The 16,483-nt window shown below is 38.5% G+C and overlaps 1 protein-coding gene across 1 annotated transcript in view; it reads right to left on the bottom strand.

Moving 5' to 3' along the window:
• The window catches only part of LANCL1 (LanC like glutathione S-transferase 1), a 52,641-nt gene that overhangs the window by 30,170 nt on the left and 5,988 nt on the right, over positions 1-16,483 (bottom strand). The window contains exon 2 of the mRNA XM_074191460.1: positions 14,229-14,346. Within this exon, the coding sequence (XP_074047561.1) occupies positions 14,229-14,346 (118 nt within the window). The remainder of the gene's footprint in view (positions 1-14,228; positions 14,347-16,483) is intronic.

The raw sequence follows: 16,483 nt of genomic DNA, 5'->3' as shown, positions 1-16,483 counted from the left end.
TGCCTACCCGACCTCCCTTATGCATTATGGGGTAGAGATATCTTGAGCCAGCTTAACCTGACACTTGCCACCCCTGATAGCCTGCGGGGAAATTAATTGGGGCCACTCTAGAGATGAGCTTTTCCCCCAGAATAACATGGATTAATAAGAAACCTATTTGGGTTGAGCAGTGGCCCCTGACAAAAGAAAAGCTCATCGCCCTCACAGACATAGTAATGACCCTCCTGCACGAGAACAAAGTGGAACCGTCCCTTAGCCCGTATAACTCCCCCGTCTTTGTCATAAAAAAGAAAGGGGGGAGTTGGAGAATGTTGATTGATCTTCGGGCAGTAAATGCCAACATGGTACCCATGGGGACCCTCCAACCTGGTCTCCCTATGCCCACTGCAGTCCCGCAAGGGTGGACTATTATAGTGATTGATGTTAAAGACTGCTTCTATAGCATTCCCCTCCACCCGGAGGACAAAGAAAAATTTGCCTTTTCCCTCCCCGCGATCAATTTCCAAGCCCCCAGTAAACGTTATCAGTTCACCGTCCTACCGCAGGGAATGGCCAATAGCCCCACCCTGTGCCAGCTTTACATGGATACTCTGCTACATCCTATCTTTTTAAACAGAAAGGGGGAGTTGGCAGGTCACTGACCCATTCAGACCTGTCTCAGGTACTATTTACCATGAATTTCCTACAAGTCAGGGATGACGGCACTACAGCCGCCCAGAGATTTTTCTCCCCAAAAGGACATGCTAAGAAAGAACCAACGCTCCTGCCCTCTCCCACCAAGGCCCTACCAGGCTCTAAAGTCATGTGGAGAGATGAAGAGGGAGGTTGGCATGGCCCTGTAACGGTAAAGAACAGAAGACAGGGCCACCTGTCATTTCATCCCGAGGATAAGATAGAAGAGCCAGAAAGATGGCTCCCTGTTTACAAGATAAGAGACCTTGATTAATGCCCAACCCTACGGGGTGAGAGGAATTTCTTTCTTTTTCAGGCCTTCTGATCATCGTAGGGATCCTTGGAGGTGCTCCATCTGAAGGAAATCCGACATGGGGAATACTCCGAGTTATTCCCTCTCCCCTTCCAGTAGCACGGAACTCCCCGATCTACCCTCGCCTGCTAGTGACCAATACATCGATGGGGCTCCCTTCTGCCTCGGTGGGGCCCCACATGTGTGGCCACAGGGGAAGACATCGAGGATCCCATACCATGGAGGGATTGCCAGATGGCGGGAGGGTACCCCCTTGAGGGTGAACAAGGACGCTGATTCTGGGAATCACCCTACTTGTTGTCTGTTTCTGCCGCCTAGCTAGGCGACAGAGGGGCTATATGCTTCTTACTCAGAAAGCCTTCATGGCCATGGAGACGGGGGAGGATCCCCAAGTCTGGCTAGCCGCCATGCATGACGTGTGACACCTAGGGGTAAGACGAGGTAAACCCCAAGACGGGCAACTTCTCCTGACCCAGCCACCTAAGACGGGCAAGGTCCTGGGTTGAAGGAGATGACCTAAGACAGGGTTCCTCGCCCCCGGCGGATCCCCAAGTCTGGCTAGCCGCCATGCATGACATGTGACACCTAGGGGTAAGACGAGGTAAACCCCAAGACGGGCAACTTCTCCTGACCCAGCCACCTAAGACAGGCCCTGAGGGTGTCGGGCGCCTAGGACGGGCAAGGTCCTGGGTTGAAGGAGATGACCTAAGACAGGGTTCCTCGCCCCCGGCTATCAGAGGCCAGTAGAAATGACACCGCTTAAGGCTAACCTCAGCACCGCTTAAGGTCACACCAAGTGATAACCTTGTAAAACAGAAAGGGGGAGATGTTGGGGGCGGGGGGGAAGAGGCTTGGCGGTCGCTTAGAGGGGAAACATAATCACCTTATAAGGGAATGTTACAGAACTCGGCCCCTCATTGAGTAAGAGTTCATGGGAGGGAGGACAGAGGGGATAAAAGGGTCTGCTGAGAGGTTGGGGGAAGCGGGAATGTGATCACAGAAGAATAAAGACTCATGACCCACCTCAGGCGCTCTGTCTGGTTCTTCCCCCATCAAAGAGTGGGGGCCGGAGGTACCCCGAAGACTCACCACGCGTTGGACTGGTGAGTAAGAGGACGGACTAGCATTAAGAAGCCGGCGTTGTAAATAAAAACCCGGCAGGATACAAACAGAGTTAAAGGACAGTATAGAGATCAAGAACCAGAAAAGGAGACTGAGGTACGTGCAAGACAGGAAAGAATAAACCAAGAGACAGAAATGTCATGAAAATCCATAGAGTAAATAGGAGAGGGTGTTCTCTAGCAACAAATACTTGAATGTGGAATGAGTAAAGGTCACAAAGAGATCATTATTAAACTAGGCAGAGAGCAGTTTCAATTATATGGAAGACAGAATAAAAATTGCAAAAGACTGAGAAGTCAGAGGAGAGGAGAAGAAATGGAGGCAGTTGGATGGAGAAAGCTTTTTCCTATTGGTTTGGCTGTGGAAAATAAAAAAGGACTGAAGGATGATGCCTTGAGTGGATGGTAGAGTTGAATGAAGGTTTTTGTTTTTGTTTTTTCCCTTTGAGGATAGGAGATATAGGGGTACAGTGCAAACATCAAGAAAGAAACCAGTAGACATTGTTACAGGGTGAGGATAACAGTAGAAGCCACCTCCATGAGGAGAACAGATGAATGCATTTTTGAGGCTATTCCGTAGCAGTCTTCATTGATCTTATAAACAAGCTTTGAGGATGATATAAATCCCTTGTCAGCTTTGTAGATGATTTCCTCACAAAGTTCTATTAAATTGGGCACTGCAATATCCTCTTTCCTTCAAATACTCCAGGAGCAAAACTGTGCTAGAACCTGCTAGAACTGAGGCACAGAAAATGCTTAGTTAACATCAGTGGTGCACACATACACCCAGAAGTCAGAGGTAATTCTGTAGGGTATGCAAGTAGAAACAAGTCCAAGAGACCAGCAAATCTACAATTTATAATTATTTGTATTCATTTTGCCCATTTGAAGCTTTAAAAGTTCAATAATTATTGCAGAAGTATACTGAATTTCAAATCAGATATCCTGAATTTGAATCCAACAACACATACTAATAGAGTAACTTTGGACAAATTAACTTCATCTCAGTTTTCTCAATTAAATTGGGAGAGGGGAGAAGGGAAGGGTTAGATTAGATTATCTGTAAAATTCCTTAAAAATCTGAAATCCTAGGGGCGGCTAGGTGGCATAGTGGATAAAGCACCAGCCCTGGAATCAGGAGTACCTGGATTCAAATCCGGTCTCAGACCCTTAATAATTACCTAGCTGTGTGGCCTTGGGCAAGCCACTTAACCCCGTTTGCCTTGCAAAAACCTAAAAAAAAAAAATCTGAAATCCTACTGATCATATCTTTCGATTGTAATAAAAATTTTTTTCTAAGCTAGGAATTGTCTTTGAGATTCTACCCTTCAAGAAAGTGAAAAGCCAATAAGATAAAGTCTCACAATTAGTGGTAGTAGCAGCAGCAGAACTAGAACTCAAGGCTCCTATTCCAGTGTCCCCTTCGTTTTTTTTACTAGATCAGCTATTTTGTATCACCTCAGAATTTGTGAATTGGTTGAATTTTAAAGAAAAGTTCTTCAGTTTTGCATATTGTTTCATTCTATCTTCTAATTAAATTATAAAATCCTTTAGGGCAAGCTATATTCTGCTTCTGACCAAGTCCCCACTCCCCACTTCCCAGAACTTTCTGTGCACAATGTTCCATTTTTAATAATAATTACCACTGACAGATTAATACTCTTTCACATTTATATAGTTATTTGTGGTTTACAAAGTACATTCCTTACAACCCTATGAGAATGGCAATCAAGTATTGCTCCCATTTTACAGACCATTAGAACATAAGGTCACAGAAAGAGAGCTGAAAGAGGACATCTGTCAACCTTTTCACTTTACTGAAGTGTGCAATGAGGGCCAGGAGGGGTGAATGGCTTGCCAAGATCACAAACTTCAGGTTCAGACCTGGAAACCTTGTCTTTTTGACCCTAAGTTCACTTCCCACTGAACTGCCTCTGTAACTTGTCAAATGAATGACTAGGATTTCTAGACTTTTGAACAATTTTAACCTTGAGATGAAAGAAGATATATCAAAATGGACTGCAAGAGTTCAATTACATAATACTGCAAGAGTTCAATTACATAATATCAATTTAGGGAGGAACCATCAAGTATTCTCACTATGTATATCCTTTTCCCTCATATTTTCCAGATCCTGCTGCCAGGTAAGGAATGAATGGCAAACATCATATTCTCCTCTTTGCTTTGATTGTTAAAGGAAAACTAGAAAAGGGAAAAATCAGGTAAACAGAATAAAAAGGTACTGTTTAATCTCCTATATCAGTGGAGTGGAAAAAGTGATAGAATTGTATTCTGCTATTTTCTAGGTGTGACTTCAGGCAAGTCACTTAACCTTCCTGAGTCTTAACTTCATCTCTAAAATGAAGAGGTTGAATTAAATGTCTTCTCTGGATGCTGTCAGCCCCATTGTGTGAACCCATAATTAGGCATTTAAATGATGTTCATTAAATTGTTAATTCATGTCTTACTTTCACTACTAGGTTATATATGATTTCATCCTCTTTGCATCATTCATTGTGCCTAGCAGAGTGCCTGCACTGATGCTCAATAAATAACTGTTTATTAACTTATGACCGAATCCCCTTTTCCTGTCTATGAATTCAAGAGTCAGGTGAAATACGCAAATGAGTGGCTAGAAGACAGTTTGTTTAAGCTTTCTACCAGCCAAATCCCATTGAAGCCAACATCTGCTGGCTTCAGGAAGATCAGCAATATCTGTGAAAGCTGTAGGAATAAAAATGATGAATCTTCCTTCTCTGACACCTATTTCCCTTTCCTTGCTTTTCCCTCTATCACTTCTACATGGATTACTCTAAAATTGGCATAACCTTGATCTCTCTCTCTCCTAGATACTAAAAAGAGGCTCTCAATGTTCTAAGCCCTTGCAATTTTGTGGCAGAGTACTTTAAGGTGTTTGCAAATAAATAATGATAACCTTCTATAGGACTGAGAAAAATGTAATTTACATTACTGTTTTTAAATATATGTAAGTATTGTGATTAATAAAGTATAAATGTATTTAGAAATGTTACTGAATTCATTACAGCATATCATTAACTTTTTTTTAAATAAACACATATTATTACAATTGTCATCAAAAAAGGACTTGAGAAATTGACATTAAAAGCTGTGAGTTCCCCATCCACGATCTTACAAAGTCCTTACATTTCAGGAGAGTAAGAACCACTGCTCTAGACTCAATTCTAAGTATATACAGATATTTCTGTGGAGGCAAGAGAGTGGGACTTAAAATCAGAAGATATAGTTTAAATAGCAGCTTTGTAATGTGACTCTGAACAAGGTACTGTTTTTCCCCATCTGCAAGATGAAAAAATTGCTACATAAACATTAATTAATTATCTCTACCTGGGTGCTCCTTTGGCACTTCAAATTCACAACTGTAAAAAATCAAATGCAGTTTTATATCCAATAAAGTATTCCTGACTTTACTCTTTCTGCTAATGGCCAGACCTGAAACCTTCAATATTTGATTCCCTTCTCATCCTCAAGCCTCATATTCAATCAGGTACTATGTCCCAGCAACATTTCTCATGCCTAATCCTTACCACTAATACCATCATCCTAGTTCAGTTCCTCACCTTTTACCTGGAGAATTTTAATTCCTTTATTACCTTGATTTTCCATTTCCAGGTTCTTACCCACTACAATACTTAACTCACTCTGCTGCAACCAATCATTCTAATTGGATGATGATGGCAACATCAAGTTCAAAACCCTTTGATACATACTTTACTATTCCCCTACTCTGGATATTTCCCAGGTAAATCTCACCCATCTTCCAAGAAATGGAACTAAATGCTATCCACTTCTAAATGAAACCTTCTGTGTATCACCAAGTTGAAGTGATCCTTTCCTCCCCTGATGCCTTCATTACAAAACAGAACTGTGGTAGAGTCTCTGAACTTGTACTGGGGTCTGGTCGGCCACAGTTGAACATACTGTACCTGGACCATGACAGTGATACCATTTTGGTCTTTTGTGAGCATGAAGGACAAAAGCCACCTTGTTCAATTCTCATCTTCATATCATATGCATTGACACATTTACTCAAAGTTTGTATCTTTGTCTTATTCCTCTAACTATATTATAAAATGATAGTTTATAAATTTATAAAGAACTGTCTCTTTTAACTGTCTTAGCATGTAGCAATGTCTTATACAGAGGTTTGTTTTACTAAGTGTTCACTGAATAAATGGACAGATTTTCAGCATGCTGTGACCATACTGAGTATGGCATTTGTTGGCCATAACTTAATGCTCATCTACTATGGTAAAGTTTTGACTTTAGCTTCTGGCTTTAGATATAACTTGGGCATGGTGACTGAGAACATCATGAAGAAAACCAAGAATTACCTACTGAATGCAAAGAACCACTACTTACCAGAGCACAGAGAATATAATAGTCAGTTTCTTTGCCTTGACCCTAGTGATACAGACATCTAACAATTATTGTAAAAGCTTATAATTAGGTGTCAATGCCTCCTTTATAGTCCAAAGTTCATTATCACATTTACTCAGAGCTCTACAGTAGTAAGTGACAATGAATATTATTATTGTAAAGTTGAAGTATATTTAATTAAATTGATTAAGTTTAACATGAACTACTATCTTTGATGAAGAGTTGCTTATAAAAAGAATCAAATGACAAAATGAAGTTACTTAGCCAATTTGTTCATTTCTTTAAGGGTATGCAGGGTGGAATAGCACTTCTGTTGAGGTTTGCTAAGTCCTTTTCAGGGTAGCTGATACACCTTTGGGGCCTACCAATTACTCCTATCTGTGGCTCCAAGAAGCTGTAGCATGTGTACATGCCGGTAAAGCTGTCTTAGCAGATGGGATAAACCAGACTGAGGGTAACTGATAGGCCTTGAAACTACAGTGAACTAAGCAGACATCTTTACCAAGCAGGTGAAGACTTCCCCTGGCAGAATAGGTTTATAACAACAATTTGTTCCAAAGGTGGCTGAAGGAGGCACTGTGGAGCAATTAGAACTTGGTCAGATATTGGAGACACCAAGGCCATCTACTGCATCCTGGGCCATCGCCCATTATCTTTTCTTTTGTCTTAGCACTGAAGAGAGTGAGGCATAACTATGCTTCACTTAAATCCAATTCACATGTAAGTCATATGTCAGTAGTCAAGTAGGACAAACCACAACAGAGAAATCTGATGTTAGCAGTGGTTAAGACTCACATTATAAAGTAGTTACTCAAAAATTATTTATTTTGCAAGGTGGAGGAATAAATATCTTAAGATATAATGTTGTGATCCTTTTGGACTACTAACTAATATTCTTGCTTGAAAATAACATCTAATCATTTGGACCAGTGATAACAGGGTGATAATGATTTGTGCACAAGTTGCATTTAAGTGAGGCAGAATTATACACAGCTTCTAGGAGCCACTGGTGAGAGCTATGGTTACCAAAAAGCAGAGGAGCTGCACTGAAAAGATTTTGGCAAGTGCTCATATCAGGTGCTAGTCCTCCCTGAAAAACCCATAAACCCCATCCAATAGTTAAAAAAGAAATGTATGCCAATTTAACAAATATTTATTAAACATCTACATTCAAAATATGAATTCTTATCCTTAAATTTACATTCTACAAAGTAAAACAATATATGCAATATAAACAATGTATACAAAGTAAAAACAATAAATAATGAAGCTGTTTGGGGGAGGGAGATAAGAGCACTAACAACCAGAGAATCATTGCCTTTTATCACAAATACAGTATTGGACCTGGAATTAGGAAGGCCCGAGAGTTCAGTATGTTAGGAGAAATCTGAGAATGGAAAGATCCCTTGCAACGATGAGAGAAGAGAGCTCTAAACGATATTTGGGAGTTAGAAATGACAGGATGTTGAAGGAAAAGGGAAAGGGACTAATCAATTATTATTCTCAGGTTATGAGCTCCGATGATTGGGAAGTAGTGAAACAGAAAAAAGATAAAAATTAGAAATGGAAGACAACTAAGTGTTTCAGCACAATTTAAAAGCTGATTTAGAGATAAAAGAAAGCTAAGGGGGAGGGTAGAGCCAAGATAGCAGCGCGAAGGCAACATTTCCCAAGAACTCCAACCCCCAACCCCCCCAAAAAACAAAGGATGGCTCTAGCCAAAATTTAGAGAGGCAGAACCCACAGAAAGACTGAGTGATACATTTTCCCAGTCCAAGATAACATGGAAGTTCCACGGGAAAGGCGTGCTTCACCAGGACTGGGGGTTGGAAAAAATGCTGGGGAGCAGGGCAGGGCAGCCCAGCCCAGCCCAGCCCAGCCTAGAGATCACCTGCAAAAGCTTGAAGGGGCAGGGAGAGGACTCTGCCACATCCCAAGGAGTGTGGAGTGAGGAAGGAAGCAGGGCAGCAGAACCTGCAGGCATTTCTCTGCTCTCCCTGGGGTAGGACTCTCCTGTTTGCCTACACTCACACATTGCCTTTTGGGCTTCCATAAATAACCAAGCTGGACCTCTCCTTATAGCCCCAGGGCAGAGGGGAGTGGTCATCTACATATCAAAGCACAGGCTAGATAGCATAAGACCTTGGAGGAATAGAGGTCCCAGTGGGGTGGTACTCCCCCCCCCAAAAAAAAAAACCCAAAGCCTTGGAAGGGCTGTAAATTAGTCTTGAGCTGAGGAAATGAGTAAACAGAAAAAGAAGAATCTGACCATAGAGAATTACTTTAATCCCATGGAAGAACAAAACAGGTACTCAGATGATGACAAAATCGAAGCTTCTATATCCAAAACCTCCAAGAGAAATAGAAAAATGGGTTCAGACTATGGATGAGCTCAAAAAAGACTTTGAAAAGCAATTAAGGAAGGTAGAGGAAAAAAATGGGAGGAGAAATGAGAGCGATGCAGAAAAATCATGAAAACCAAATCAAAAACTTGGTGAAATATATACAAAAACTACTAAAGAAAGATACCCAGATGGAAATAACTAGAAGGAGGATGAAAATTTGATCCTATCATTTGGTTATTCCACCAAAGTACTTGGAGGACACTGGCAAGGAGATTCCATAGGCTCAATGTGGAAGGATTAAGCTAGAAAACTAACATCTTCAATCTATTGCCTGCATATGTCATACATCACGAGGTATGGTATTCCACTTCATTGTATCCCATTTCAGAAGAGGGGATTTTTGTGAATAGAGCTGAACCTATTCATTTTCTATATCTCTTATTAGCAGCTGTAGGAGCTACCAATTGATTTCAGACTACTGGGTGATGATTTACATGAGAAGATACTCAACAACCCTTTTCTACATAAGCAATTATGAGAAAAAGCTCCTCTCTCGACCCAATTAATTTTCTATTCAGCAATCCCATTGCATAAATTAATATAGGATTAGATAGAAAAAAATTATACAAAAGAATGCTAGCAGATTCAATTTTCTTTAGATGCAAACTATAGGAATCTTTCTAAGGTTTAATTTTAATCCTAAAAAACCTTTCACTCCAGACTTTTTTAAGACATTGTAACCTTGCCTATCCCTTCAGATTCCCCTCATGACTTTTACCTGAGGACCTTATTTTGACTCATTATTGCCAACAAATGTAATACTATGGTCACAGCATGCTGAAAATCAGTGAACACTTAATAATTAAGAACTTCCATATAAGACACTGCTACATGCTAAGACATCTAAAAGAGACAATTCTGGTCCTCAAATTTATAAACTATCACTTTACAATATAGTTGGAGGGATAAGACAAAGATACAAACTATAAATGAGTAAATATGTCAATGCATATGATATCAAGATGAGAATTGAATGAGGTGGCTTTTGTCCTTCATGCTCAAAGAGGACCAAAATGGTACCACTATCAGGGTCCAGGTACATACAGTATGTCTAATTGATCAGACCTGAATAAAAAGTTCAATACACTGCTGATATGATGCTTCATTGTTAGAACTATCTTATTTTGTCCTTATGACTTTGCTCTCCATTTGTAAAATTTAGGCCATAAATGTCACAAGTAGGAAATGTAAATGAAACATATTATCACATTTTGGGGTGCTCAAAAGTCAAAAAAATAGAATTAAAGGATGACATCCTGTAATCTATCAGTGGGATCTCTCTATGAAGAAACACTTTTCTCACTTACCATTGAGTAATAAATCACAATGATAATGAGATGATGCCATAACAAGTGAATTGAATTTGAGTGGGGGGCGCTGTGCTAAGTTACCAGCCTCATTTTCTCCTTTAAAGCCATATATGTCTAGTGACCAGAACTGGAACAGGACAACTGGAGACACTCCTGGATTTGAGGCAGTCAGGGTTAAGTGATTTGCCCAGGGTCACACAGCTAGTGTGTCAAGTGTCAAAGGTCAGTTTTGAGCTTGGGTCCTCCTGTCTCCAGGGCTGGAGCTCTACTACTACACCACCTAGCATAAATAAAATGAATATTCACATTTATTTTTATCTGGGAGGGCCCTATATTGGTCTGGGATTTAGTCACTCCAGCTCCAGCTTCATTCGAGGGTCTCCTGCAGTGCTACTAAGGCCACTTCCAGATCAGATCCCTTTTACAAAACCTGCTCCTGCCTCCTGACCAGACTCTTCCAGGTCAAGCCCTTGCCTGCTTCTGCTTCCTGAAGACTTTACCTGGTTCTATCTTTGGCCGTTCCTGCCTGATGTAGGTAAGTACCCTTTGGGCCTCACAGCATCATGACCTGCTGTGGGCTAGACACCTCAAGGGAGGATTTTTGAAGACATGAATCACCTGCCTCCCTAGAAGACCTCTCTTCATACTCTGACAATCTGCCTGAACTCATAATGGATAGAGTATTTCCACCCTACCTGACTCTTCCCATCTAAGTGATTTTGAATCCCTGGCTGTTTTGGTTTAAAGCCCATCCCATATCTCCTGCCTGTTCTCTTTCTCCCATCCCCCTTCAAATGCCTATTTAACACCTCCAATCAAAAACTTCTCCCTCACCATTTCACATCTACTTACTCCTTCTACTGTGCTCTTTAGAATGCTTGTTCCCAAGTAAAAAAAAGTCTACTTTCAACTTAAACCTTTCCTTTTTCTTTTCACTCAATTGTCTGATTCTCGTTGATGCCTAGCTCCTTTCCTGATAACACTATAACACAGCATCTTTAGCCAGTTTTCCAATATTAGGTGAACATTTATTCATACCCACCAACTCATTGGTGGAATTGTCAACATACTTCTTGCTCTCCATTATCATGAGACTTTACATTCTAGACTCTCTACCAGCAGTAATCTCTGCTCCTTTGAAGCTGATTCAATCTCAATTATCACCCAATCAAGATTCTTGTAGTTGGTATCTCCCAGTGAAAACTCTCTCCCTCCTTCTTCAACAAATTTAGTTCCAGACTCAGACTTTCTCTTCACTCCAACTTCTGCCCCTCAAGCTAAGGGATTTCAATATCCCTATTTCAATCCATATTCCCTCAAAGACCTTTATATATATCTTAGCTCCTTCCATAAGCTACTCCTTCATCCCACATTCATATAGACATGCTCATACCCCTATTCTTGCCATTACTCACAGATGTTTCACTTCCATGCTCATGAATCCTGAAGTTCCTTTATATGACCATAAATCTTTAATCAGTTTTTCTTTTCCTCTGTCTTATGGCCCTGAATGTTATACTATGTCCTCACTTTGACCTTCAATTCACCAATTTTTTTTAAGCCATGACTCCTATAACGCTCTAGTCTTTTCCTTTTGAGACTCCTTAGATAGGAACAGGCATTGCACAGGAAGAGGAAGTACAGATGAGATATAATCTGTATCTTGGAAGAATATGCCATGCTTTTGCCATTACAGATCTATTGGGAGTGTTTTTTTGTTCAATGATTTATATAAAAAGGGTGTTTCCAAATACTGAACAGAATGCTCAATTAGCACCTTCGGCTTAGAGGATGAGCAAAGACTTTACCTCCACAAAAAAGGCAGACTACAACATCTCATAAATTTCATGCTGCCTATTACCAACAGCCATGTGCTCGCAAGATTCAAAATTAAAATCAACATCAATAATACGTAAGCCCTAGAAAATGGGACACAGAAAAGAACTTAAGATGTTCTCTAATTGAACAATATAAATATGTTAGTAATTGAATAAAAAATATTTAGGTACATAATTTAATTATATATTTAGAATATATTTAAGCATTGCTATAAATGCCTTTGTTATAAGATAAAATTCTAGGAAGTAATTTTGTATCAGCAGTTAAGATTATCTTCTTATGTGGATAAGGAACTTGGTAAAATTGTCTAGGCTAAGAAGTGGCAAGTTCAAGCTTTATTTTATACTTAGTTTGTTTGAACATAGACACTGCAAAGCATTCTACTTATCAAACACTAGGAAGTATTAGGATATTTGTCTCAAAATAATGAACAAATTTTTCTAGATGAAGCTTTTAACATTACAAAGCACCAAATACCTAGAACAGAAATTATACTCATATTTTGTGTGACAATTTGTTAAATAACAAACATATAGTTATTATTTAAGGAACACCAAATGCTATAGCTATTTGGGGAGAGAAAGACGCGAAGTGAATTTGGCATATAGAAGAGATATTGTATCAGCACAACAGAGGTGATTCTAAAAACCCCACAGGATCAAGAAGACTCTTTTAACTAGACACAAAATCATTTTTCAGTTTCTATGACAATTCAAAGTTTCAAGCAGGCTTTGGTGACAAGGATAAAGCACTTATTAAAAGTTGAAATAAAAGCTCTATCTTTCTACTTGGTGACTCAACCATTGGACGCTATTATCCTGGATTCGGCTTGAATTGATGATTTACAAGTGAAAGTTATTTGTTATAGATTGTTAAATTCATCTAGCCATGCTTCACATCTTTTTCAGGATTTTCTTCTTTCTAAGAATGGCATAGCAACCTGAGTGATAGATATGTAGGAAAAAGGGAATTCAAAATCTGGGCCTGATTTGTTGTTTTAACTACCAAGAGAAAAATAACTATACATTTCACTCATATAAGCCAATATTTGTCAGAAGCAAGGCTTGAAACCAGCCTTTTTTACCCCTTATGTCACTCTATGTCTCTCAGCAAGTATGAGTTATTCTAATTTTAATGCTTAATTACTCTTGGTATTTTAAAAAAATATCTTCTCTAAGCCAAATACTGAAAAAGTCTACATCTACTTTCCTATTTTCAGAGAAAAGGAAATGATGAGATCACTACGTCGGATATTTTTCAAGACCATTAAATTTCTTTTCAGGAACCTTTCTCTAGGCACACTCTCAGTACTTTCCCTTACTGGTTCCAGGTATAACACCTTGAGTCATCTTTGTAAATTTCCTTTCAGGGCTTTCTAAATTGTCAGATACTCAAATTTTGGAACTTAAGGATTAATAGAATTTAGTATTTTTAGCATTAGGCACAATACAAAGATTCATTTATAGAGCCCTTCATCCCTTCTATCCATTAAAATGTTGGGTGCACCTAGTGTGATACCACTGACTCATGAGTTCCGTATTAATGAGGTGTCCTTCAGCTGTATTTACAAGTAGCTGATAATTCCCTCATCTTGGACAGAGTGTCCTTACCACAATGAATTGTTTGTTTCTTAGCTGACTTTCCATGGTAATTTTGAATTCTAATTCCTTTCTGCAGTAGGTCATTGCAAAGTGGCCTCATCTGAGAAACTAAAGAGCAAGCTTCTTTCTAAATAATGAGAACATCAAATGTACCTAGCTTGCTGCAGTGGAATGAGCACTAGATTTGGACTATGAAGACCTGGGTTTGAATCCTGGCTGCTATTTCCTAGCTATGGACAAATGATTCAACATCCATAAGCCTTTCTAAATCTTTGTAAATGGGTAAGACTTCCTTTAACTGTCACACAATATTGTTGAAAGAAAGGTGCTTTGTAAACTTTAAAGCACTCTATAAATGCTCATTATTTTAATCATTATTCCCCACAAATGCAATGACCATTCTTTTAGGCTTTCCACTGGATTGATAATGATCTCCTTCTATTAACACTTTAGAGTAAACTAGTGGTTTATTCAACTTGACAATAATGATCAGTAAATATTTTCATTTTCATGTAAAAGAATGTTAAATTTTTGTGAGGTCTTCATACCTGCCCATCCAGTGTAGATGGTGCAGTCCTGACGGTCAGCTGACTTTAGGCCAAGTTCCATTTGTTGAAGAAGCTCTCGAATCTTACTGTTTATACGCTGTGAGAACTCAGGAGTAAGCTACAGATATTAAAACAGGAAGAAAATAGATGTGATAAAAAAAAAAGGACCATTTAAGTCGCCTGGTAGTGTAACGGATTAAGTGTTAAGCTTGAACTCCAAGACCCAATTCTAAATTCTGCCTCTGCTGCTTACTAGCTGGGTAACTTTGGGGAAGTAACTTAGCTTCTTATTGCTTCAGTTTTCCCATTTGTGAAATGGGGATAATGTATTTACCTTTCAGGGCTGTTATGAGGATCAAATAAGATAATATGTTCAAATCCTAAAATGGTATATAAATACTATTGCCATTAGAATGTTAGCTCTTTCAGAATAAGGATTATTTCATTCTCTCTATTTGTAACCCCAGAGCCTAGTGCACTACCCGACATAGAGTGGGTACTTAAAGAGATTTTCCCCAAATAAATGGGCAGACATTTGATTTCCCTATAGGATACATTTTTTCTGCTTAACCAAACCATTCAATTATTTGTTGAATTTTATTATTATTATTTGCCATGCTGGGTGGGCCTTACTGACAATTTCCTTAACCCCTCCCCCCAAAAAAGTTTCAGAATATATGCTCATTAAGAGCAAGGCCCATTTTTTGGGGGGGAATCCCCAGCACTTACTTAGCAGAGAGCCTGACACATTAGCTCTTCATAAATGCTTAACAATTCCCCTCAAGAACTCTTGCCATAAAGAGTGCAAGACTCAATATCCTTATTTTAAAGATGATGAAATAAAAGGCTCAGAGAAGTTGCCACTTGTCCAAGGTGGCCCGGTTAGTAAATACTGAAGCTGAGATTCTTCTAAGCATACTACTCCTTTATTACATTATGCTCATTCTCAGTACTGAGTCATAAACAATACCCCTTTTCTTTTTTGTTGCTAATTTAATTCAACAGAACAAAGGTTTCTTGGATTAAACAAACCAAACAAAAAGCTAATGATAAAACGGTTTAAATAAAATTTCCAGAAAATGGGAATATTTTAGAGTTTAATTCTCCATGTATTATTTTTCCCTGTTTCTAAAGTCTATTAAATTATCAGTTTATAATAATTTTAAAAATTGAAGCATTAAGAATACATTTACTGTGTTTAAGCCACCATGTATTACAAGTCAAATAGTAACATTGCTATTTCCCCTAAAAGTACATTTTAACTACTTTATCATAAACATTCCTTAAGAACTGTATAGCAGAAAAAAGTGAAATAAACCACAGATCTTTTTTTAGAAATTTAACTACCAGTGCCACACATTCAATTACATTTATTATACAATTACATAAATCAATTCTTTGCAGCACTATTCATATTTCTGTGGAGTGAATAGTCAATGTTATATTTCACTAAGATAAGAAATATGTCTTAAGTTTCTACCAGGTTAAAATCTTTTAGAATTTACATATTTAAAAAGTCTATAAATACATAAAGTCTATGAATCAATTAGAGTACATGTAATTTCATGGATCTAACCAACATATGTATCATCATATTTACTTCACTTTAGGAAAAAAACTGGATGGATCATTTCAGTTAGAGAAATGTTTTCTGCCTGACCTATAATGTATTATAAAGCAATTCTATGATGTGGAATAGTATTCAATTGTAGCAAGTTATTGATACTAACTACTAATACTGTGCCAACAACCCAAAGAAACTCTCAAAGACTAGTTTTAAGAGTAAATAAAGGATGTCGGTATTGCCTTTCATTCACAGAATACACCTTTTTGAATACATTATACAATTTATGTGACCAAAGTGAATTTGAGAGTTAACATATTAAAGAGGGCAGATCACTGGTGTTTGATTTTAATGTTTTTGGAATTGTTTCTGCTTGTTTGATTCTGTTTTCTGGTACCTGTCAGGGAAGGTGTCCTTTGCAATAAATTATGATTATTGTTTTGGGTCTGAGGATCTACCTTAGATTTAGCACAACAGGGATGTGCTCTATTAAATACTTTTTTTTAGAAGGGGGAGAAGCCTTCAATGGTTTAGAATTAACTATTGTGATGAAATACTAGAAATAAAGCAAAATAAAAATGGAAAAATAAAATCTAGCATTAACATAAAAAATTTAACATCAAAGGAATTATGAATACCACTTTTACACATAAGACATTCTGGGATGTGAGTTACCATTTTGTTATTATGG

This window comes from Macrotis lagotis, chromosome 6 (genome assembly GCF_037893015.1).
Source record: "Macrotis lagotis isolate mMagLag1 chromosome 6, bilby.v1.9.chrom.fasta, whole genome shotgun sequence".
NCBI classification, from domain to species: domain Eukaryota; kingdom Metazoa; phylum Chordata; class Mammalia; order Peramelemorphia; family Peramelidae; genus Macrotis; species Macrotis lagotis.
The sequence above is the reverse complement of the archived record's forward strand: the minus strand, read 5'-3'. Positions and strand labels throughout refer to the sequence as shown.